Below are 26,440 nucleotides of genomic sequence, written 5' to 3' on the forward strand. Positions count from 1 at the left end.
ACTGTACCTAAATTTGCAGAGGAGGGAAACATAACGTGCGTCATAAAGAATTCAATCAAATTCTTTGCCTCTTTGGTGGAGGTTGTGATAGTCAAAGTGTTCTGAATCATTCCTGCTCTTTTGTCTCAGCTGAAGGACAGGTACTACTACACCTGCCAAGGATGAAATCAAGTGGAAATCTGAAACTAGAGGTCAAGTAGGGCCAGGAAGTAGTGACCTGGGGCACAGTCCTTCCTCCCATCCCCTGGTAAAGGAACCTGGAAATACAAGTTATCGGGTGTCAATCCCATAACCACATTCTAAAAATTTGATGAAAAAATTAATCTCCATTTTTACACGCAAAAATTGTCTAGTGAAAAAAAGCACGGGGGTGCGTAGGGCACAAGAACAGTCATGCCTCTTTCCCTAGGGGCTAACCTAATCTCTGGATGTCTGGAACTCTAAGGACTTTACAATTAACTAGGTAAAAAAGCATTGAATCTAAAGCTGTCTCTGTTTCATAATTTAAAGCTGGTGATTTCCTGAGGGAGTGGAGGAGTAAAAATGCTACCAGTTGCTCTATGGGGTTGGATTACAGGTGGGAACAAATTTGGGGTTTCCAAGAACTCTTTGGATCTGACAGGCGTTTCATACGACAATCGTTTCTCCTCACCCCGATTTGTCAGCAACATACGGTTTTCAACGCGGGGCATGCGTGTTCGAAATAAACCATATCCACCAAAAAGAGCCCTGCAAACCCTCCAAAATCAACATGTCCCTCCTCTAATAAGCTAGAACTGTAGCATGCCCTCGAGTTGCATGGAAGCTAATAGGAAGGAAACCTATTTGAGTGGTTTTGCAAAACGACCAAAATTTAAGAGAAACGGAGAGGAAACCCATCTTTAAAAAAAAAAAAAAAAAGTCATTAAGGCAAGCCCTTCTAAGATCGCAGAATATCCATTTTTCCCCCACCTCGGTGCACAATGACGTTAACAGTTTTACTTCCGAAGTTGTGCACAGATACGGCAGGCAGGACAGAGGGGCCCGGTCCCCCTGGGGGACTTCGGCCGGCCCGGGCCTGAGTGAACGCCGAGTCAAGGCTCAGCACCATCCGCGGCCGGGCTGACAGCGCCGGCCGCCGCGCGTCCCTACCGACGCCCGCTCCAGCCTGGCATCCCCGCACCGCCGGCAGGATCCGGAAGCGGACCGGCAGCTCCTGCCCCCGCCGCGGTTCGCGGGGACGCGGGCCGGAGCGGAAGGCTCCGGGTGGACCCGGCCGCGCCGCCCCAGCCCCGGCGCTGACTTACTGCCCGTGGGCGCCTCGCTCGGCGGAGAACCGGCGCGCTGGCGAGAGGCGGCGCGCGGCGGCTCCGCCTCCGGTCGGGCGGTGGCCCCCTCCAGGGCCGGGGTTTGCTCGCGTGCGGCCCCTGCGGTGGCGGCCGGCGACCTCGGCCGGCGAGCTTCTCCCGGAGCGGTATCTGAAGTGGAGCCGCTTCACCGCCTCGTGGGGTCCGAGAGCGGGGCTGAAGGGGCACAAACAGGCGAGCGGGAGCAAAGCTGCCTCCCAGCTGGCTTCTGGAGGCCCTGGGCTCGGTGTCCCGGGTTCCAAAAGGCTCTCTGGTTGGTCATTTCCATTCGGTGCCGAGGCGCGGAGCGGCGAGACATCTGTTTTCCATAAGCCGCGAGGCAGGGGCAAATCCTGGATTACGGGTTGCCCAGCCCTCGCAGCATTCCCAGACCCCGCAGGGCAGCTAATCCCCGCACAAAGAGCAGGAAAACAACTCGCAAGTTGGTGCCCAGTTCCAGAAAGATTTCCCAGTGCGATGACTAAAGGCTCTTGCGCCCAGCCTCCGGGGAAGGGCCAATCGCAGCCCGGGGGGGGGGGGGGGGGGGCAGAGAAGGGGGGGGGCTTGGCTGGGTTTGCAGGTCTAGTCCGGCAAGCGCGTCCTCCCTGCCAGTCCTGTAAACACAAATGCAAACTCTGGCCCTCCGGGGGAAACGACTTCAGCTGGATGAGGCTGAGACAACCCAAAAGGGCCAGCGTCCGTTTTGGGACGGTTTACGCTACTGAAAGCAATCACGACTCCTGAATGGGAGACAGGAAAAAAATCTCTGCGTTTACTTTAGTAAATTCTGACAATGAGTCAACTGCGACACAACCATCTCTGAAAATGATAAGAAGTGACTGCCTCTTGGGAACTTACTGTTTATTCTATAAAATAGGTTTGGGTAGGAAGTCTCCCCCAACTCATCATCCCCGATTTCCTTGCTTCCTTCTAGAAACTTTTTTTTTTTAAAGATTTTATTTACTTGACACACATAGAACGAGAGAGAGAGAGAGAGAGAGAAAGAGAGAACGAGATCACAAGTAGGCAGAGAGGCTGGGAGAAAAAGAGGGGGAAGCCGGTGTGGGGCTCAATCCTAGGATCATGACCTGAGTTGAAGGCAGAGGCTTAACCCATTGAGCCACTCAGGTGCCCCTCTTCTAGAAACATTTATGAGTGCCTCCCATGTGCCAGGCACTAGGCTGAGAATAGAAATCTGCAAAAAGCTTTCAGTCTCTACTCTAAAGCGCCTTACTATTGAGGGGCCGAGGGGAGGTGGGGGCTGAGAGGAGAAGGCCAACAATTTCAGCCCATGGAGAAATTCCTATGATAGAGTGTATGGCCAGAGGGTTAAGGGAACATAGAAGCAGGCTTTTGATCATGCTAGAAATCAAGGAAGGCTTCCCACAGGAGGATGCATTTGTGTTTTGAAGACTGAGCAGGCATTAGGCAGGATGGAGAGAGAGAGAGGCAGGGGAAGATCTGAACTTCTGTATGGCTGCAGAAAACAGGTGAGAGGAACAGAGGTGAGAGGAGTGGTTATGGAGTCAGATGATGACGGTCTCATCTGCTAAAGCTGTGGGGTTGGACCTTTGGAAGCTGTGGGGACCCTTGTGCTTCACACAGATTACTGAGGAAGGCGCATGGAAGGAAGATAACCCAGGAGGGGGGTGTAGGTGGGTGGGGATGGATGGGAAAGTCTCCAAAGATGTGAGAGAGACAACACTTTTAGGACATGCCTGGGAACAAGGAGGGGAGTGGAGCTGGAGGCTATCACCCTGATAGGCATGTGCACCAGAGTGGATGGAGAGTACCATCTGCCAAGACAGAGAAATGAAGGGGGAGCTAGTGGGACCAGAGAAAGGACGAGCTGAAGTTTAGACAAGTTGAGTTTATGGCTTTTGTAGGAAAGCCAAATGCAAATACTCCAACAGGCAAGACAGTGCCATGGATCTGTAAGGCCTTGTGGACTAGCAATGCAAATTAGAGAGTTATCCACCTTTAAGTAGAAGGAAAATACAGGAGTAGAGAACAATTCACTTACTTTGCTAGGCTGCCATAACAAAGTACCACAAACAGAGGCTTCAACAACAGAAATGTATGGTCTCATGCTTTTGGAGGCCAGATAGACAAGACCTGTGTCAGGAGGACCAAGCTCCCTCCAACAGTGCCGGGCAAGGATCTGTTCCGGGACTCTCTCCTCACTTCTGGTAGTTCCTTGGCTTGTGGTATCATAAGTGCAGTCTTCACATGGTACTCTCCCCGCCTGAGGGTGTCCACATTTCCCCTTCTGTCAGGACACCGGTCATATTAGATTAGGCACCCCCCCCCCCAGTGTGATCTCATTTTTAGCTCAGTACTCTGTCCTTATCTTTAGTTCTTATCTGGAGATTACCTTATTTCCACATAAGGTAATGCTCTGAAGTAGTGCCAGTTAGGATGTCAACCTATCAATTTCAGGGGGACACGATTGAACCCATGACATCCACACAATTTGGTTGAGTTACTCGGAGCAGGACTGAACATGTGAGGAGAAACATCAGCTTTAAGCGAGCAAAGACAGCAGCTCCAGAGGGAAACTGAGAAAAAACTGATTAGAAAGGCACATGAGGGCTGACCCACACACAGGGAAGAGAAATGTTTTTTAAAAAGAGTGATTAGGGGCGCCTGGGTGGCTCGGTGGGTTGAGCCTCTGCCTTCAGCTCAGGTCATGGTCTCAGGGTCCTGGGATCAAGCCCCGCATCGCATCGTATCCAGCTCTCTGCTCAGCGGGGAGCCTGCTTCCTCCTCTCTGCCTACCTCTCTGTCTACTTGTGATCTCTCTTCAAACGAATAAATAAAGTATTAATAAATAAATAAAATAAAAAAGAGTGGTTAATAATGAATCATGGAACACTACATCAAAAACTAATGATGCACTGTATGTTGGCTAACTGAACATAAGAAAAATAAATAAAATGAAATTAAAAGAAAAAAGAGTGATTAACATTGCCAAATGCTTAACAAGCAAGAAATGATAAAGCTAGAAATTGCCCACTGTCTTTAGATTGCTGCAGTCATGGGACCAAATGGTCAGCCTAGTAGCTGAACTTCAAAGGGCCCACTTAACTCCCAACATTTTATGACTTTAAACCAGTGTCCAGCCAAACCCATTGAGAGAAGTGTGGGATAGTGAACATTTGTTTGAGTCTCACCTCCCAAACCTCCACCCACTTTCTCAGCCTCCCTTGCAGGTGGGGCTTGAAACTGTGATGTGGACTCTGGCAGTCCGATGGATCAACATTAGACTTCCGTTGGAAGGAAGGCAATAGGAGAAGACGGACCCCAGAGAAACCATTTTCTGTCTTGTGGCGGAACTCAGCAGAGATACGGACTCTAAAGGCCCATAAGGCCAAAGGTCCAACAGAGCATCTGTGGTGGCTGTGTTCAGAGGAACAGAATTAGGGCTCATTCTGGAACCATCTGTGGTATAATTTAGGTATTACTCTCAGCTGAGTAGCCTCCGAGCCTGATTCTCTAGATTTCTTAGAGATTCTCTGAGCCACTTAATATTATTCTTTTTCATTTATTTTTTTAAAGATTTGTTTTTATTTATTTGTGAGAGAAAGAGAGATAAGAGATAGCATGAGCAAAGGGAGAGGGAGAAGCAGGCTCCCTGCTGAGGGGGGAGACTGACGTGGGGCTCCATCCCAGGACCCTGGGATCATGACCTGAGCCAAAGGCAGATGAGTGACCAACTAAGCCACCCAGGTACCCCAATATTCTTCTTATTGAATAGAATAGTTTTATTTAGATAAAATTCACATACTATGAAATTCATCTATTTAAGTGTACAGTTCAGTGGTTTTTAGTATATTCACAAAGCTGTGAACTATCATCACTATCTAATTCCAGAACATTTCCTCACCCCAGAAAGAAATCTCATACACACTAGTGGTCACTCCCCATTCCCCTTTCCTCTCAGTCCCTAGTGATCACTAATCTACTTTCTATTTCTAAGGATTTGCTTATTCTGGACATTTTATATACATGGAATCATATAATTTGTGACCTTTCATGTTTCCTTACTTTTGCTTAGCCAATTTTTTCCAAGGACTATCCCTACTGCAACACATTCCAGTATTCCATTCTTTTTTATTGGCAAATAATATTCCATTGTATGAATAAACCACATTTTGTTTATCCATTCATCAGTTGATGGACATGTGCATTGCTTCCACTCTTTGGCTAGTATGAATAAAGCTGCTATGAACATGTGAATACAATTTTTAGTTTGGACATGTATTTTCATTTCTCTTGGGTCTATCTAAGAGTAGTGTTGCTGGGTCATAGGATAATCCTGTGTTTATAATTTTGAGGAACTGCCAGACTATTTTCCAAAATCAGTTACATCATTTTACATTACTGCTAGCAATATATGAGGGTTCCGATTTCCTAGTGGGGGTGAAGTTGTATTCATTATGGTTTGGATTTGTATTTCCCTAATGACTAATAATGTTATCTTTTCATGTGCTCATTGGCCATTTGTGTATCTTCTTTGTGAAGAAATGTCCTTTGAAATCTTTTGCACATTCTATTTTATTTTAAAGATTTATTTTAGAGAGGGCACATGCACCTGGGAGCGTGTGCATGAGTGGGGAGGGGCAGAGGTGAATGGAGAAAGAGCAAGAGAGAGAGAAGCAGACTCCTTATTGAGCATGGAGTCTGACACCAGAGTTCTATCCCAGGACCCTGACACTGGAACTCCATTCCAGAACCCCAAGATCATGACCCGAGTTGAAATCAGAAGTCGGATGGTCAACTGACTGAATCCCCTAGGCACCCCAGAAATCTTTTTCATATTTTATGAAAAAAAGTTTTTAAAATTATCGTTAAATATACATAGCCTAGAATTTACCACTTCAACCAGTTTTATGTGTGTGTTCAGTGACATGAAGTACATTCACAATGTTGTGTAACCATCATTCTTTCCCCATTTTAAAAAAACATTTTATTTATTTATTTGACAGAGAGAGAGAGAGAACACAAGTAGGCAGAGCGGCAGGCAGAGGGAGAGGGAGAAGCAGACTTATCATTCAGCAAGGAGCCCAATGTGGGGCTCAAACCCAGGATGCTGGGATCATGACCTGGGCACAAGGCAGACAATTAACTGACTGAGCCACCTACGTGCCCTTTTTCCCCCATTTTTAGTTGTCTTTTACAATTTATCTTTTACTATTGAGTTTTTATATTCTGGATACAAGTCCCTTATCACATATATAATCTGAAAATATTTTCCCTTATTCTATAAGTTGTCCTTTCACTTTCTTGGTGGTGTCCTTGTATTTTTTTAATAAATTCATTTTTATGGTCAAACTACTAGAGTAGTTTCTGTTGTCAGCAGTTAAGAACATTGACAGATGCACTGAGTTCTACTAAAGACAATCCTTTTACTATTTTGTTTTCTATGATAACTTGTCTCTTTTCACATCTTCTATCCAATATTGTCTTAGAATTTTGGTTTTTCCCCCCTAGAGCTTTTTTTGTTTTTTTTTAAAGATGTATTTAGTTATTTGGGGGAGGGGCGGAGGGGCAGGGGGAGAGGGAGAGAGACTCTCACACAGACTTCACGCTGAGAGCTGAGCGTGTTGTGGCGCTCAATCTCTTGACTTTGAGATCATCACCTGAGCTGAAACCAAGAATTGGATGCTCAAATGACCATACCACCCAGGCATCGCAGAGTTGTTTTTTTTTTTTTTTTTAAGCTTTCAAAATTCTATCTGAATCGCACCTACCCACATCTTACATTTCCGGGGCAACAGATCCAAAGAATCCATGACCACCCCCAACACAGTTACAGCTACCAGCAGCCCTCCCAACTATTCCCACCTCTATCCAGTCCTGATCCAGAAGCTTGGAAGTCCTGTGCAGTGTTCTCCTTCTCCCCAGACCCCTTCCCCACCTCCGCTCCCTTCCCTCAGTTACACTGCCGTCAGCAGGTGGGATGTTACGAATGAGCTCAGTGTCACACCATCCACAGTGCCCAGGACAAGGCTCTGCAAAGACCTGGAATACAACGTGTCAGATTAAACTGAATCTTGCGACTTATTTCCTCCTTTTTGTATTCTAAAACATTTATAAAATCTAATTTTTAAACTCTTCTCTTAATGGCCACATTTGTAGGACTAGGGCCTAACCTGGGGTGCAGAACAGATCTATGGTGCTCAATTTATGACTGGAAGAATGGGATTCTTTTGGGCATTAATCTCCAAGAGTTTGTGAAATGGTGAAAAAAAGGTAAAGCTTCCAGAAAAAGTTCTCAGGACCCAGAGAGGAGCAAAGACTATTATCTGGGGCACTATGAGTTGAGGTGAACGCATTTCCTGGCAGATTTTTCTAGTGGATTAGGCTTCACAACTTCCACTGCTCAGTGCTTTGAGTCTGCTTAGTTTTTGTAAACTCTCTTCTCCCAACCCCTGGCCCCATGCCTGTACAGCAACCTTAAACACCTCAGATTCAAGGCTAACTGAAAGGCACCCGTTTGAAATAGCTGGAAGGGGCCCAGGTTCATTCAGTCATAAATCCAGCTGATGTTTACAGAGAACACACTTTAATGCAAGGCACCTCTCTGGGCACAAAAGGAAACAAGGTTCGTTTCCTGTAATAAGAAGTCGGATGATGAAGAGGCAGGCAAGACAAACACAATTAACCATTAAATTAAAAAAAAAGCTGAATTAAAGAGGCATAAAAACCTGTTTTGAGGACTCACGGAAAGAACTCACCCACTTTTTCAAGTAGCAGGAGTGGCTTTATGGAAAAGGTGGGGAAGGACAGCTAGGCTTTGCTCATAAACTTAGGACCTCTGAGCCTGGTCCCTGTTCCCCAGGAGCTCCCATACTAGTTGGGAAGAAAATCACATGTACAAGCAGCTGCAATTCAAGCCCATATGTGATAAAAGGGATCTGAAAGTCAGCGAAAAGCGAGAGATCATTTCCTACTACAGTAACCAGAACTTTACGCAGGGTGGACTTGGGCCCTAAGAGATGAAATGGATTTATTAAAATGCATATTTCAGATAAAAAGCAATTAGATACTCTAGATAATTTGGAAAACCCAGAAAAATATAAATAATAAAACAGAGGTGCCTTGGTGGCTCAGTTGGTTAAGCGTTTACCTTCGGCTTAGGTCATGATCTCACGGTCCTGGGATCAAGCCCCCTGATAGGCTCCCTGCTCAGCGGAGAGTCTGCTTCTCCCTCTCCCTCTGCCCCTCCCCACTGCTCATGCTCTCTCTCACGCACTGTCTCTGTCAAATAAATAAATAATATTAAAAAAAAAAAAAAAGAATAAGGCAGAAATCTATCTATAGACCTACTACCTACAGATTAATAAACTGCAAGACATATGCTTAGTACATATTTGAATATGAATAGAATTAGTAAATGACATTACCATTTACTGTCTTTTATTCTTATGTATATTTTTACTATATAATTTGGAAACTTTTTAAAAAAGATTTTATTTATTTATTTGACAGAGAGAGAGAAAGCAAGTGGGGGAGCAGCAGGCAGAGGGAAAGGGAGAAGCAGACTCCCCGCAGAGCAAGAAGCCTGATGTGGGGCTTGATCCCAGGACCCCAGGATCCCTACCTGAGCTGAAAGCAGATGCCCAACCCACTGAGCCACCCAGGAGCCCCTGGAACCTGTTTTTATTTTTATTTTTATTTATTTTTTTTAAGATTTTGTTTATTTATCTGACAGACAGAGATCACAAGCAGGCAGAGAGGCAGGCAGAGAGAGAGGAGGAAGCAGGCTCCATGCCAAGCAGAGAGCCCCATGCGGGCGCCATCCCAGGACCCCGGGATCATGACCTGAGCTGAAGGCAGAAGTTTTAACCCACAGAGCCACCCAGGCGCCCATGGAACCTGTTTTTAAAAAAACATATCCTGTAAAGGGGCCTGGCTGGCTCAGTCAGTAGAGCATGTGACTCTTGACTTTGGGATTGTAGGTTTGAGCCCCATGTTGGGTGTGGAGAGTACTTAAAAATAAAATCTTAAAAAAATTTTTTTTAAATCCTATAATGTTCACTTTGTATCAGTGAAATTATTAGAAAATACTTTTTTAAATAACTAAGAAAATACTGTTTAAATTATAATATTCACTTTGTATCAGTGAAATTATTAGAAAATACTTTTTTAAATAACTAAGAAAATACTGTTTAAATAAATATCAAAAATTAATTGATATATCATTTCTAGAAGCAGTTTCCAAAGTGTTCACATTTAGATTTTTTCTAAACTTCCAATCATTATAAATAAAACTTCAATGAAACTGCTCAACACAAATCTTTGTCGACATCTCTATATTTTCAAGGTAGTGGAATTATCAAGTCCAGGTGTCTTAACATTTCTAGGGCTCTCAAGAGAGTAAGACATTGCACAATTACTTTCTTGAAAGGTTATACCAATTTACATTCCCACTAGCAATGTATGAGATTGGGATATGCACCTTCATCAACAGTGTTCCTTTAAAATATTTGCTAATCCGATGAGAGAATAGTAAATCATTGCTTTTTAAAATTTTGTATTTATTTGTTAGTATAATATTGTCATCCATACTTCAATTAAAAATGAACTTTTTAAAAATTTGTATTGATTCGATCACTAGTGATGTGGGACATTTTAAATATGATCATTTCCATCAATATTTTAAGTTTCTAGTTCATGTTCTTCGTCTCTTTGGGGGGAGGAAGTTGGAGAGAATCTGCAATTCTCAGTCAGTCTGGGCTCTTCCATGGTTATCATTGTGTGAGCATTTGCCACGGTATCATCTCATTCATTCACATTACTCTCTCTCCCTCCCTCTCCCCCAACTCTCCTTCCTCCCCAGGCACCCCCAAGACACCCCTTAAACATAGCCAACTACTTTGCCCAGTGCTCAAAGAAACCATGCTCTGTTGCAACACTGGAGGAGAAACTGGTGCTTTTGGGACAATATGTTCAGATTGTCGAGGGCCATTTAGTCATTGAGCCTCTCTTTTTAAACACTGATCTTAGAACCTAACCTCCCCCAAGACATCAGATTAAACTCCACAGCATTCCTCTCTTGATTTCCCAAGTTTCAACTGAACCTTATCCTCCTGCCTTCATCATGTCTGTTTCTGCTGAATCTGGTGTGGACCTTCCTACAGTCTCCCTAGACCGAATCCTGCCTGTTGCTGATTATGAAGCCCTTGGCTGAGAGTAATCTCTTCCTCTGAATCCCGTAGCACATCGTAGATCACGGACAGTGTTTTCTAACATCCCAAATGTTCTGATTATTTGTGCATGCCATTCTTCTACTTCATTACTTTATTAACCTCTGAAGAGTCTGCTTGTGTAGGGTCTGTGTCTTCTTTATGTCTGGATTCTCATGATGCAGTTAGCAGAAATCAAAAAATGTTTTATGAACTAAAAGATTAAATGTCATTTAACCCTAACCCTAACCCTAACCCCTAGGAAAGAGAGCTACTTTGAAAGAGAAACCAAACCTTAATTTTAATTGTATTGGCTGTGGTAATATTACAGACTTAATCGTGTACTCTTACCCCACCCTGGCGGGGGGTAGGGGCGGCTAACCAAATTCATAATTGAATCCCTAAGTCCCACGTTAGGATATTTAGAGATAAGGCCCTTGGGGAAGTAATAAAAGTTAAATGAAGTCAGAAGGATGGAACCCCAACCCAGTAGGATTAGTATCTTTATAAGAAGAGGAAGGGACACAGAGCTCTCTCTCTCTCTCTCCACTTGTGTGCACAGTAAAAAGGCCACGTGAAGACATAACTGCTATCTTCAGACCTGAATTGGATTCCTTATCAGAACCTGATCATGCAGGTGGCTGGTTCTGAGACTTCCAGCCTTCAGAACTCTAAGAAAATAAGTTTCTGTTGTTTAAACCACCAGGCTGTGGCATTTTGTTATGGCAGCCTGAGCTAATATGGAGGTTGTGGTAAGATGTTAGGTGGAAATGGGAGAAAGTACGTCTAAACAAAGGAATATTAGTAACCTAATCAAAGAACTCACAGGATCTCATGATGAGACCACTTGGCGGTGGTAAATAAAGGAAGAGTTGGGAAACATGCTTCCTTTTGTCTTGTCATAAGGGCACAAGATACTCTCTTATTCTGCATCCTTTTAAATCCCCTGTGACGAAGCAATAAAAAACTGATAGAAATTACAACTGGATTCCAGGGACTGAGAAACTGAATGGGGCTAAGCGATTAATTTTAGATTAAATACAAAGTCAGGAGAGGGAAATAAGCACTCAAATAATATTTCAAAACAACTGGAAATCTGACAAGGAAATTGCCACTGGCTTCCATGAGAGTAAGAGCCTACTCTCTTATAATGTTTTCTTGATGATATATTGATTTTCTTGAGCTGATGCATTAGCCACGGAAAGATGTTCCTGAGTCTCCAGGGACATTACTCGATCTGGGCATCAGGCCAGATCACAGAACCACACATGACTTCAAAACCAAGTATTAAGGAAGAACACATTAGAAAGCCAAGAGAGAAAGAGAACAATTCTCTCTGGGGTCTTAATATTTGTTCTCAGGTCCCTGCCAAAAACTCACCATAAACTGCATATGTTAAATACGTGTCATGCTTTTGAAGTTTCAAACAAAAAAAAAAATCTTACTCGGATGAAACAAAAACAATAAAGACAGGCAAAGAGCTTTTTGAGGACCCTACTTCTTGGAACTGTTGTAATTCAATGTCTTTTCAATTCTTGCATTAGCAATTAAAAACAGAAGAAACCATGAAATGTTTTTTCAAAATTTCCTTTTATCCAACATGTGGAGAAAATATGGGGACAATTGAGTTGTTTTCTTATCCTTTATGATAGATTTCAATGTATTCTGTGCCTAACCTCCAAAATATGTATATCTGATACATAGATTCTTTTTTAAAAATTTTTTTAAAAGATTTTATTTATTCGTCAGAGAGAGAAAGCACAAGCAGGGAGAGCAGCAGGGAGAGCAGCAGGCAGAGGGAGAAGCAGGCTTCCCACTGAGCAAGGAGCCTGATGTGGAGCTCGATCCCAGGCCCCTGGGGTCACGACCTGAGCCGAAGGCAGAGGTTTAACTGACTGAGCCACCCAGTTGTCCCCAAATAAACTTCTAGGGGCGCGTGGGTGGCTCAGTCAGTTAAGCATCTGCCTTTCACTCAGGTCACGATCACAGGGTTCCTGGATCGAGCCCCACATTGGGCTCCCACTCAGCGAGGAGTCTGCTTCTGCCTCTCCCCCTGACTCTTGCTTTATCCCTCTCGATCTCTCTCAGTCAAATAAATAAGTAAGATCTTAAAATAAAATAAAATAAACTTTTAATAAGTATAAATTACAAACAGGAAAGTGCCCAAGTCTAAAGCAACAACTCTATGAATTATCAAAAAGGAACCACAACAGGGTAAGCGCCAGCCAGATCAAGAAACAAGAAACATTACCAGCAACACAGACGTTCCTTTCCAAGTATAGTTTTAAGCTAGATATATTTTTTCATAAAAATATTATTAATGATAGTGAGTGCCTAGATTAGTCCACAAAAGCTAAAAAAAGTTTATGAATACATTGCCCAGGGGCTAGAGGGACATCTCCATTTACCAGGGCCTATTCTAACTTAGATTCCTTAGTCAATTGCACAGCTCCTGGGAACACAAATTAGCATAACCACCCAGTGTTACTGGAAAGTAGTTTACAGATATGTATCCACATCCTTAAAAATATGCGTATGTTATGCCCTAGTGATTCCAGCTAAAAAGTTTTTCTCCAAGCAGTAGCAGAGGTGTGCTGATGGATATTTGTCCAAACAACATCATAAGGACAGTAGCCCTGGGATAGTTCTGTCACTTCCTAACTGTGCGATCCGGGACAAAATATCTCACCAACCGCTCTGTGCCTCAGTTTCCTCATCTGTTAAATGGTAATAATAGTAGGTTGTTTCAAAGAGTTGCATAAAGAACTTAAAAGAGTGCCTGTCACAGTGGTTTAACATTTGTTAAGAACTTAGTTATTATTACAAAACCATTCATCACAACATTATTCATAAAAAAAAGAATTTTTGAAAGATGTTAAATGACCAGAAATAGGGCAATGAATGCATACGCTTTTGTGCATCCACACAAAATGTCTCCCTCGGGGGATGGCACAGGGGTTAAAAATGCAGACTCTGGAACCCGAAAGCCAGCCTGGCCCTGACCAGCTGTATGACCTTGGACAACTTTCTTAACTCTCTGAGCATCAGTTTTCTCATTTGAAAATAGAGACTAAAAGGGTGCCTGGGTGGCTCAGTCATTTACAAATCTGACTCTTGGTTTTGGCTCAGGTCATGATCTTAGGGTCGTGACTCAAGTTCCGTGGCTGGCTCTGCGCTCAGCTCAGAGTCTGCTTGAGTTTCTCTCCCTCTGCCCCTCCCCCTGCTTGCTCTCTCTCTCAAATAAATAAATATTAAACAAGAAAAAAAGAGGGGTGCCTGGGTGGCTCAGTGGGCTAAAGCCTCTGCCTTTGGCTCAGGTCATGATCCCAGGGTCCTGAGATGGAGCCCCACATTGGGCTCCATACTCAGCAGGGAGCCCGCTTCCTCCTCTATCTTTGCCTGCCTCTCTGCTTACTTGTGATCTCTGTCTGTCAAATAAATAAATAAAATCTTTAAAAAAAAAAAAAAGAAGAAGAAAGAAAAAAGAAAGAGAGAAAATAGAGATCAAGAGACCTATCTTGGAGTGTTCACTAGCTCATAAACATAAAGCACTTAGAACAGCCCCTGTTATACAGTTAGCACTTAAGCAGTGTTGGTGCTCTTCATGGCTAAATTGATGGCCTGGTGATCCACCACACACACAAAGCTTTCCGGTCGGTGGCTGAGAATGTACGTGCTCTGCGAGGAGAAGGCAAATGGAACAAAACCTAAATCCTTTTCAGAATTAATAGAGGGAATTACAGACACAGGCCTGGGCCTGGATGCTACGTGCACGATTTCCGTGTGAAGGAACTGGAAAGAGTTGTTCTGTTGGCGGCACCAGAATGCATTGCTTTGACTAAAAGGGGGGGGGAAAATCCCCCAAACAAAAACTCCCACCACGCCACGGCAACAAACAAGTCTTGGGCAGAGAAAAAAGCTGGGCTGGTTTCCCTAATCTCCAGCACCCCTTACCCCCTCTTTTCTTCTCCCTGTCCCCCTCTCCTCTCCCTTGTCCCCGTGGGCTTCCCAGGGACTGCAAGACTGGGAGTAGAGATTTCCATCCACTTGGGGGAGGAGGCATGCATACAACATCTCCCACAGAAACATCAGGGGGGGTTGTGCTGAGGTGACCCCTGCCCCACTTTTAAAGCCTTCGGTGTGAGTGTGGACACAAGCCAGACATGCTTTTGTTGTAAAGGAGCAGGTTTCTAGGGAGCCTTGGAAAGTCACAAGGTATGGCGACATTGCTCTGACCCAGTAACCCCAATTTCTGAATAGGATAAAGGCCAGCAGTTCCCAAGCCCTATTCCCTTCACTATCAGCAGCTCCCATCCCCCAAGAACCTTGCTCCTCCAAAGGGACACCAGAAACTGTGACATCACCAGCTGTGTGTGCAGAGGGTAGCCGTGGTGCCCTGGGTACCATGGCCTGTGAGATAAAGGAAGCTTTGCGCTAGAGGCCCGTAATCCCTGAATACCCCTGGACAGCAATGGGGAAGGCTGGGTGGCTGCCAGGGCCCCCTCCCCGCCCTCCAGTGACAGTTCGGACAATGGCACTGCTTGGTTCACTGCAGGCACTGAGTGTGGAAAGAGAGTGGCTTTGTTCAGGCCTTGTCACTATCTTTCCTCGCCACGGTTCCAACCAGGCTTCTGGGACTTGTAGGGTCACTGCTACCTTACAGGGTCTTTCCATTCTACTTTCTTAGTGGACTGGCATTAATTAATATTTATTCTGTGTCCCCAGTGTGCCCAAAGCACAGATAGCATACAGAAGACCCAATAGCTATCCTCGCGGAGGAGATAGTCAAAAGGGCCATGTTTCTAAGAAATCACTGATGATTGCTATGTTTTTGTTGTTGTGGTTGTGGTGGTGGTGGTGGTTAAAAATACTCTTAAGGAGGGGCACCCGGGTGGCACAGCTGGCTCAGGTCCTGATGTCAGGGCTGTGAGATCAAACCCTGGGTCGGGCTCTGTGCTCAGTGCAGGAGTCTACTTCAGACTCTCTCTCTCTGCCCTGCCCTCTCATTCTCTCTCTCTCAAATAAATAAAATAAATCGTTTTTAAAAAATGCTCTGAAGGAAATAGAATGACCCAGTGAGGAGTGCAGATCAAGAATCGTGTCCTGAGAGCCCTAGTTCTTGTTGCTCGGGTCCCAGTGGAAGAACCTGTATGTCAGTGACATATTAAAGAGATTGGGCTCTCCCGGGTGTTCCTAGAAATGCAATTATTGCCAGTTGCTGGGGAGGCACTTGTGGGCCCCAGAAGGAGCCAGCCTTGCAGATTTCACAGGACTTGTGTAAAAGACAGAAGCTCCTCAGCAGCATTTTGCTTCAAGCTCTTGCATTTAAAATTAAGTCATCCAGGGGCGCCTGAATTTTCCATATGATAAGATTATTCTCATCTGAGAATTAATAGACGGGCCTGAAATAGTCTCCTGGAATCTGCTCATTTGAGGGTATCCTTTGGAAAATATGTTTCTTGTTTTCTCAGGAGGTAACACATTCAAGTCGGTTACTTTATATAACAGGAAGGCACCTATTTTTTAGATGATCCTTCAGATGTTGAAAGATCGTTGGGAAATGAGTTAAACAGACATGGTTTTCTGGAGGCAAAAAGCTCTAAGTAGCGGGGGACCTATGTGTGTTCACAGGTGCTAGTCTCATATTTTCTTGCTGCTTCTCTTTGCCCACCTTCTGGCTGGTGTAAAACCCATCTGTACAATGGCGACAGGTCTTGTTATGCCAAACGCTCCCAGAAGATGTGTGAGGGGCTCCTCATATTCAGAGACCTGCAGGGTTCGGAACTCAGGTGGTGCCACATCCATTCCTTTCTCTCCTGTTACTCTCTTCCTCTTCCTCCCTTCCTCACTCAAGTGTTTACTGATCACTAGTCACTACGTGCTAGTCTCTGGGAATATAGAGCTCAAAACCATGGTGTTGGCCCTAGAAGAATCCACATTCTATTGAAGAATTTCATGGGGTGGTGTTATGACAGACGTATGTACAAGATGCTGTGCGAGGGAGCACCCTTAGCCAGACTTGGGACATCGGTGAAGGCTTTGTGGAGGAACAGATGATGCTAGAAGTGAGGGAGTATGGAAGATTGAGGAGGAGTGTGTCAAATGGAGATGGAGAGAGGGGTGATGAGTGCTTGAAGTTTCTGATTCGGTTGGTCAGTGGTGGGTCTTGTGGACAACAGCGTATCAGGGGTGGAAGCCACTGAGTCAAGGGGATCTGCCAGTGCAAAGGTCCAGAGGCAGGAGACAATATTTAGGGAACAACCAGTTGTTTGGTCAGGTTGACATCCAGCATGTAAGTGAGTGAGCGATCCTGGATGAGATGGAACTGACAGGAAATGGAGCCAAAGAAAACTGTCTTACGAGGATGAAGCAAATGTGGCTAAGGTCTTGAGTGCTGACTATTTAGGGATCCATTGTACAATTGGGTCTACTTCTGTGTTTATTACAAATACTCATAGTAAGTTTTATGGAAAAGTAGAATATCCCCAAAATGCACCAAGACCAGAACATAGCTCAAACAGATCTGAACTTGAATCACAGGTCTGTTGGTTTCTAGTTACTACTGAGGACTCCAGGAACCTCAGGGAACCTCCGGGAACCTCTCCAGTTCTCGTTTTCCTCACGTGAACATGGGATAATAATCATGCCTACCCTCTTGGGCTTTTATGAGGATTGAAAAGATAGAACATGGGGAAGGTCCTCCATAGTATTTGGCATGAAGTTATCCCTTTTCTATCGCAGAGAGATCATCTCATTCATTCTGATTGAGATTTTTGGATGATGTTCTGAGGGGTGCCAAGCAGAGAACATTTAAATATTCCATATGTTTCAGAAGTATGAGCCTGCAAGGCAAGGTCTGGAGCTGGGAGCAGACCTGGGGCAGTGGTGTGGAGTGAAGAGCATAGCCACACCGCAGACTCGCGTATGTAAGTTCAGAGGGGTTAGCCCCTGCAGATGATGGCTGAGGAACAGAGAGCCTGCTGAGCTCCCTAAGTGGAGCAATGGAACACTAATTGCATTCATAATCCTTTGCATTCTCTGTATTTTCTGTTCACATAAATTCTCAAACGAGACACACAGACACCATCACACATACTTAGTAGGTAGGCTATTTTGTTATCCAGGATGTTAAACGGACCCATCAAAAAAGATGGGAGGCAAATCTGGGACTGCATGCTCTGGAGAGCCCCTGAGATCCCTTGAGACATAGCTCAACCCCGATCACACCTGTATCACACCTCCAGTCCTGAGCAGCTTTTCAGGGAGAACGGCTCCTGGTAGGTCTTTAACGACCAAGTGTGTTTGCCCACTCTCAGCCTGCGCTTTCTAGTACCGTACCTGACAAGCCGACAGGCACACTTCACGTTTTGCAGCTGAGAACTGCAAATAGAACTTGAGCAAAACTACTCAGTTGGGCCAAAGGGCCCACCTCTGACTTGACAAACAGCAGATATGCTCTTGGACACCAATCTCTGGAACTCCCTTGGAAAATGCTATGTATCTCTTAAGGGGTGTGTAGGAGGAAAACATTTAGATCTGTGAGCTCGGCGTAAATAAACTCAGGGCTGGCAGTTTCTGTGTGTTCTTTGAAGTGTTAAAGAGCTAAATACGTCTATCCTGAGCTCCGACCGAGGGCCCTCCAAGGATGGAGTGCTCACAGCGTGGAAACATTCCTTCCACCAACCTCTCTGCTCTTCCCGGAAGGGTAAAACACAGTGTTGAAATTGAACTTGGAAGCTGTAACCTGACTTCAGAACTATTTACCCTAAAGAGTGCCATGTTCTTTTCCAAGATAGCTTCAAATCATATAGCTCCCCAAGGCATTCTCAGTTGTAACATTGGAAGTCTTAATTTTATTTTTTTTAAAGATTTTATTTTTAAGTCATCTCTATATCCAACATGGAGCTCAAACCTACAACCCTGAGATCAAGAGTGACATGCTCTATGGACCAAGCCAGCCAGGTGCCCCAAACACCTCCCCACAACTGGCCCTTCCTGGCCTTTAGCTCAGTGGGGCAAGACTATTAGGCTTCAGCACTTTAAAGGAAGTTGTTTAAAGGAAGTGGTCTTGGCTTTCCTTACCGATTGCCAATTAGCTTCTACAGGAGGCCACATTTTGGTACCAGTCACTAGATGAATTCTTAAAAAGCTATGAATATAAATGCCAGCTCTATTCCACAGGAACTCCTCAGTTCATAACACAAGGCTATGTCCTGGACACCTTCGTGGTGACTCACACTTCAGGTGGCTTACTGGCTGTGTGACTTTGTCCAAGTTACTTAAGCTCTCTGCTTCAGATCCCTTCTCTGTAAAGTAAGGAAAGGAACTGTTCTGACTTTAAGGAGTTGGTGAGGACCCAGTGAGATAAAGGCCTGGCACGTAGTAAATGCTCAATAAATCATCATCTTTATTACCTTTGATACGTGCCATTGTCACAGTATTTCATCCACACATGCTTTCTTGTTTGATTTTGTGGACCCATAAGAACAGCCCTTGGTATGTAAGAGCTGTAGAATATTGTTATTGTAAATCTCTTATGTAAGCATGAAATTATGTAAATTCTGTCTCTGAAATGCCAAGAAACTGGCATGTCCACCATTCTGATAAAAGATGCTGGATAGGGCGCCTGGGTGGCTCAGTGGGTTAAGCCGCTGCCTTCGGCTCAGGTCATGATCTCGGGGTCCTGGGATCGAGTCCCGCTTCGGGCTCTCTGCTCGGCAGGGAGCCTGCTTCCCTCTCTCTCTCTACCTGCCTCTCTATCTACTTGTAATCTCTCTCTGTCAAATAAATAAATAAAATCTTTAAAAAAAAAAAAGATGCTGGATAACAGCTGATTTTGTGCCTTGTGGGGTCTCCTGGAATTCTCCCCATCTTCCCTCTCACTGGTCCTCCTCTTTGTCCTTCCTTATTCTGCTGTCTTGCCCTCTGGGGGTGCTTGCCCAGTGGGAATGGAGAGTGCACTGGTCTGAAGGAGGTGAGGGCGGGATGAGTCTCTGCCCCGCCTGCCGGTCCCTTTCCAAGACCACCCATGGGGCAACTCATCCTCCTTCTCCTGGGCTCTCAGACCACTTCAGGAGACCCTGGCTTCACTCAGAGACCTCCTGGTATTTTCATACACTGAGCTGAAATGTTCAGGTTGCTTTGGGTGAAATTCATTCAAAAACCACCTCTGCATCTGAATTAATTCCTCCAAGAGCACCCAAATGTGTTGGCTTTAAAGGTGGTGTAACCAGATAACAAATACAAACTCTGGGGCTTAGGAGAAGTGGAAAGATTTAGAAAGCACCAGATGTATTCAAGTCCCATGAGTCACCTTTAGTTTCACTAAAAGTTAAACTTCACCTTTTCAGTTTTTTTGGCTTGTGTCCATATCTAAACGCTGACTGTGAGTTCACGGACCCCACACTCTGAGGCTCCTCAGAAAGGACAGAACAAAATCCTCTGATCAAAGCTGCCATAGGCGATTTTCCGTTTAGCAGGAGGCAATTATTCCCAAAGCAATTTCCAGGGCTCCAGCTGTGCCCTCCCCCTTGTGATCTGAGACCAGCACTCCCCCTTCCCTTGACCCCGCGCCCCTCTGCACCACGAAGGGCGTCTTAGCACCAAATGGAACAGCCAGGACGATGACATCAGTCAGCAAAGGCTGGAGCCGAGCAGTTTTCCTCCCTCACTCATTTATTTACAAGCACGAAACCAGAAAGAACGCCCAGGTGGGCTGGCTATGCTCATTTCGTGTTTCACTCCCTCTCACAGGGTGTCCTCGGGCTCCACCGCCTTCTCTCTTGGGTAGTCAAGGACAAATGCTCTAATCGCCGGGGGTTGTTCCTCCATTCCTGAGCCCCACTGCAGCCGGCCAGAGTACCCTTTGAGCACTTTTATGGGCAATAAAACTTTATAGCATGCCAACTTCAAACCGTTCCCACATTTCTGAAAAGAACTATTTATGACATACAAGACGACTACGGTTTGCCCTTTGAAAATACCAGCAGATAGGAGACCCCTTCACAACAGGGTCGGCTGAGTTCTACCGGCGAACAGCTGGCTCACAGAAACCCCACCGTGGCAGAGCCCAGCTCCTGACCGTGAACACTTAAGTTAGGAAACAAACGGCCTCTGAGCCTCACAACATTACCCACGCAGCCCTGAGCTTTGCCTCTCCCCTGTTGCTTTGGTGTCAAACCCACCTGTGTCTCTCCTCTCGTTTTTTTTCCTTCCCTGCGCATTTCTTGCCTGGGTTGACCAGGATCATTATGAGCCTTATGAGCCTTGTCAGCAAACCCCAGAGAAATGATTTTCTCCTTCCGCGGTTAGCAGGCAACAAATGAAAACCAAGAAAAAGCTAGCGATTCCATAGCAACTCGCTTCTCTTAAACGGTGCCCAGGATTAACCGGCTAGCCCATAGAAAGCATCATCACACACTCCGAACCGTCCTTACCCGTGTTCCATAACGGCCACTCCTGGACATCAGAGACTGGCCCCAGCCTCCTCGGGATGTGGGGACTCAGCTCTCTGCAGCCCACAGACAATTGGGCCCATTATAGTCATCAGGCTGCTGAGTTAAAGGGTGGCCCTTACAAAAATATAAACAGCTCGTCAGCACAAGCCAAAGGGGCAGGGCTGCAGTATCAGGGGACAATGGGAGCCAATGACCAGACTCTTCGGCTCTGTTAGCTTAAGATATTAGGTTTCATTCTGAAGTCGGGAGACCAGAGAGCTGGAGAGAGAGCCAAAGAGGAACAGCCAAGTCCTCGTCTTTATAGCCAGCAGCATGAAAGGAGTCCAAGTTGAAAAGTTTAATCACTGCCTGCAGACCAGTTTCAAGGAAAAGTTCGTATGTTTCCCACATAATAATATATATTTTAAAAGTCACAAACATTGGTGTTGCATTAGCCATCTTCATTCTTCTGGGGTCAATGAATGGTCTATTTATTGCGGCCGGTAGGAGCTTTCCAATTAAAGAACAAAATCCAAGGAGGATGCCTTTATGACATACTTATTCTGTGGAATAAAGTGTCTGATGAGAAGTCTTCACTACCTCCACAGAGAAAATGTTTGATTTGATGGGTATGTCTTCAGAACCCAGAGAAATAGGCTTATCTTTGTCCCCAAATATAAATGGTTCACATTCTTTTTTTTTTTTTAAGATTTTTTTTTTTTTAATTTACTTTTTGACAGAGAGACAGCAAGAGAGGGAACACAAGCAGGACGAGTCGGAGCGAGAGAGAGAAGCAGACTCTCCACAAAACAGGGAGTCCCACGGTGGAAGTGGGGCTCGATCCTAGGATGCTAGGATCAGATCTGAGCTCATTCACCCAGAATGAGCTCCCACATTCATTTCTTAAATACCCACTTTATCCAATCATACATATGCAAACAAAGCAGAAGTTAGCTCAGTACGTTTGGAAGAAGACAGGATAGCCATGACTTTTTTTTTTCCTCTTTTGATCTTAACTAAAATTTGCTTTTAAAGCTACTATGCCAACTTAACCTTTCAATACCCTATGATAATAACCAAGAACAAGAAAATAAACTGGGCCTTTTTTTTCTGTGTATGATTTCTAAATAATACACTGAGGTAAAAATAAAGTTAAGAGCTATTTGGTTGATTTGTGGCATTGCATAAATTATAGCCATACAAAGTTTCAGAAAAGTACAGTCATTACAATTTGGAACCGCCTCATTATTTACATAGGGAAGCACAGCCACTGTCAAAATTAACTAGCAAAGAAACAGAAAAATGTTGAAATATACTCATTTTCCACAAATTCTGTATGAAGCCCTTCTTTGATCATAAAAATAATAAAAGGCACTGTCCTTTATAATCTCTGTCAGTTTAAAAATATTTATGATTCTGTCACTGATATTTAATTTGTATTAAAGTAAGATTCCTCTGGTGGTCCTTCCAAATAGGGTATGAAGCTGCCTTGGATTCTTCTCTTCTCCTAATGATTCCAAAGGAGTTGTTGTATTTGGACGCTCATAGCTCTTGACTTGAAAAAACAGGTTAACTTTTGGGAAAGGTCTAGTTTTCCTCTAAAACCTTATGATCCTGCCATAAAAAAAAAAAAAAAAAAAAAGCTTCAGGACACCAAAAGGAAAAATATATAAATTTAACTTCATCAAAATTAAGACATTTTCTACATCGAAGGACATTATCAAGAAAATGAAAAGGATTTTATACATCGAAGGACATTATCAAGGAAATGAAAAGGTAACCTACAGAGTAGGAGTTTACAAATCATATATCCGATAGGGGGCTAATATCCAGAATATATAAAGAATTCTTAGGACTCCACAACAAAAAGAGAAACAACGACCCAGTTAAAATATGAACAGAAGTCTGGAATAGACATTTCTCTAAAAATGATCTACAAAAGAGGCGCCCAGGTGGCTCAGTCGGTTGAGTGTCTGTCTTCAGCTCAGGTTATGATCCCAGGGTCCTGGGATCGAGCCCCACATCAGGCTCTCTGCTCAGCGGGGAGCCTGCTTCTCCCTCTCCCTCTGCCTGCCTCTCTGCCTACTCGTGCTCTCTATCTCTCTGTCAAATAATAAATAAAATCTTAAAAAAAAAATTTACAAAAGGCCAAAAGCCCATGAAAAGACAGATACTCAGTATCATTATTCATCAGGGAAATGCAAATCAAAACACCATAAGGTACCACTTTACAGCCATTAAGGATAGCTATTTTAAAAAAAAAAAAAAGGAAAGAAGGAAAGAAAAAGTGTTAAAAAGGATGAGGCAAGGGTGCCTGGGTGGCTCAGTCGTTAGGTGTCTGCCTTTGACTCAGGTCATGATCCCAGGGTCCTGGGTTCGAGTCTCAGGTCCACATTGGGCTCCCTGCTCAGTGGCAAGCCTGCTTCTCTCTCTCCCACTCCCCCGGCTTGTGTTTCCTTTCTCACTGACTCTCTCTCTGTCAAATAAATAAATATAATTTTTTAAAAAAGGATGAGGCCAAACTGCAACTCTGCTAGTGGGGACGTAAAATGAGGCAGCTGGTATGGGAAACACCACAATTCTTCAAAAGGTCAAACAGAGAACTACCATATGACCCAGCAAGTCCACTCCTCTGTATATACCAAAAGGATTGAAAATAGGATTGAAAAAAAAGGACTGCATAGGACTGAAAATACTCAGACCGTTACCTGTATACTCATGTTTATAGCAGCATTATTCAAGATAAAAAGGTGGAAACAACATAAATGTCCATCCACAGATCAATAGATAAACAAATTGTGCAATGGAATAGTATTCAGCCATAGAAAGGAACACACTGATTCATACCACAGCAAAGACGAACCTCAAGAACTTTGTGCTAAGTGACAAAGCCAGACGTAAAAGGTCACACATTATACGACCCCATTTGTATGAAATACCCAGAATAGGTAATCCATAGGGACAAAAGCAGATTGGTGGTTGCCAGGGATCGGAGGTGGGGGTGGGAATAGGGAGAAACTGCTCAGTGGGTGCAGGCTTTATTTTGGAACTAAATGGAGGTAGTGTTTGTATAACATTGTGAATATACCATGTATGGCGGCATTGTTCACTTTACTTTTTTAAGATTTTATTTCTTTGTTTGATAGAGAGAGACACAGCGAGAGAGAAAACACAAGCGGGGGGAGTGGGAGAGGAAGAAGCAGGCCTCCCCCTGAGCAGGGAGCCCGATGTGGGGCTCGATCCAGGACCCTAGGATCATGACCTGAGCCGAAGGCAGATGCTCAATGGCTGAGCCATCCAGGTGCCCCTGAATTGTTCACTTTAAAACAGTTAATTTTATGTTTTTTGTTTTTTTTTAAAGCCTCAGTATCTTCTGGGATCCTTCTTTGTGAGGGCATCCCACAAGTTTACTGAAAGTATTTTTTCTAAGATTCATTCATTTATTTAGTATTTATGCATTATTCAGCATCTATTAAGCACCAGATACTGTAGGGCAGCTGGGGGCCAGGAGACACCCTTGCACCCTCTCTACCAAAGGTGAGAAAGAGCAGGAGCGTCTGATGGGGAAGGACAGTAGCAAGCAGGGTGGCAAGAGCAAATCCATGGCTGGCAAACGGCTGCTGCATGTGAGCTCATCTCATGCTTGATTCCACTGACTGGTCCAACCAGTTGGAGGAGTGGTGGTAGGAATTTTTATTCCTATTTTATTGTTACAGAAACTGAGAATCAGAGAGTTTAATTAACTTCCCAAAGTCACCCAGCCTGTAGGCAATGAAGCCAAGTCCTTTCTCTTCCACCATGCTGCTCCCTGACCAGAGGTGTGAGAGAAATTGAATTTGTAGGGGAAAAGATGGTTCCCAATGTGACTGAATGGAAACAACTTGTTAAGAAGCATTTTAGGTATCAAAAAGAGCAGTGTGACTCTCTTCCTAGTGGTATAAACACACGAACCAGGGTCAAAACAAAACAAAACAAAACAAAAAAACAACCAATTTGTCAAACTTTTCCTCAGAAAGTCTCATTTTCAGAAAACCACCATGGAACTTCAGAGATTTTCTAAGTAATCTGACCAGACACCCTCATTTCTCAGATGGAAAATCTGATGCCCTGCACAATTAAATGACACGCCCAGAGTTACATGGCAAGATCGTTACAGAACCAGAGCCAGGACTCCGGTGTCCTAGATCACGGTCCAGGATTCTTTATACTATACCATACACAAAAATTTAGAAATTGATCCCAGATTAATCTTCTACTGAGTAGATCTCTAATTCTCTACCTCTCCATAGAAGCAGTAGACAAAATTCTTATTCTCTATAAACTCTTGAGTGTAATGATCTGCAGACTATGTTTGACATTCTCAGTGAGTTTACTATTTCTTTCACCACATCTTTTGTTAAAAACTAATAAGGAAGAGAGAGATTCACAAATTGTAACCTGGACAGGACAATATTTATCAGTTCATTTAGACAGAGGTAAATCTTTTGGAAAGTTGGAATAGGAAATGAACTGAGAACAAGGAGGACAGGAGGATTTGAAAACATAAAAGACTTGGCCAGGAATCCATCAAGAAAATGCAACTACATGGGACTGAAACTCTGGCAAAGCTGTTGCACACATCCCTGACCATCATCTATCCCTTGGTGTTGGTCTACTGCTGTTATTAAAAATAATAAACAAAATAATTACAAAGGGAGATGCATGTCCTCTTAAAAGTTGGGGAGATGACATCACTACTTTCTACATTTCAAACTACTAGATTATGCAATTCAGAAAATTGCTGTATGCCCTTTGAGAATACCCTTCATCCAATTAAAATGTTGCCCTTGATCTGCAACAGTCACCTCTTAGTCACCCACCACTTGGCGACCTGAAGCTTCAATTATCCATAAGGTAATCTTCACCTAACCCAATGATCTTCACCCAACCCTTCGAAAGAGCTGAAGCCCCAACTAACTGACTTAGTTCAACATCCCACAGTGCATTCATTATCAAGTCCCTGATTTGCCAACATACAAAACACTGTACTGAAGGGAGAATATCTAATTGCCTGTTGATATTTTTTAATAAGGGATACACACATAATACTAGATTCTCATCTTAAGAGATCATGTAATAATACAGTTAATAGAACTGGGTGAAATCACAGAAGCTGTTTGGATAATATATGGATGAATGGTCAGATCCCTGAGGCTTCTTGGATGATTCTAGAAATTACTAACTTCAAGACCTAAATTATATATTTTAAAAACCTTTTACTTCCTTTTTTAAGGAAATGAAAGGGATGCCTAGCAACGTGACTTAATAAAGAGGAGAAGCTGAAGACTTAACCATCAATGACACTGAAGGACTTTGCAGATAGAAGGCATGAAAGCTACAGTCTTTCTTCACTTTGACAAGGGTTTTGATTTTGTTCTGCTTAGCTGTTGCTCAATGCATTGTAAATTATGGATAAAAATCACTTACTCTTAGGTCAGCCCACAACCTG

General features: G+C 43.9%; 1 protein-coding gene across 9 annotated transcripts in view; it reads right to left on the minus strand.

The window, feature by feature from the left end:
• TRIM2 (tripartite motif containing 2) overlaps positions 1-26,440 on the minus strand; it is a 161,387-nt gene that overhangs the window by 94,216 nt on the left and 40,731 nt on the right. The window contains exon 1 of one of the 9 annotated variants that reach the window (XM_045994548.1): positions 20,953-21,072. The exons of 4 other annotated variants lie outside the window; for them this stretch is intronic. In XM_045994548.1, coding sequence (XP_045850504.1) covers positions 20,953-20,982 — 30 coding nt within the window. In that variant the 5' untranslated portion in view covers positions 20,983-21,072. Of the gene's footprint in view, positions 1-1,286; positions 1,595-20,952; positions 21,073-26,440 lie in introns of those variants that run through there. 4 more of the 9 variants (XM_045994537.1, XM_045994613.1, XM_045994604.1 and 1 more) reach the window with 4 other exon arrangements.

The sequence above is a fragment of the Meles meles genome, chromosome 2 (genome assembly GCF_922984935.1).
Source record: "Meles meles chromosome 2, mMelMel3.1 paternal haplotype, whole genome shotgun sequence".
NCBI lineage: Eukaryota > Metazoa > Chordata > Mammalia > Carnivora > Mustelidae > Meles > Meles meles.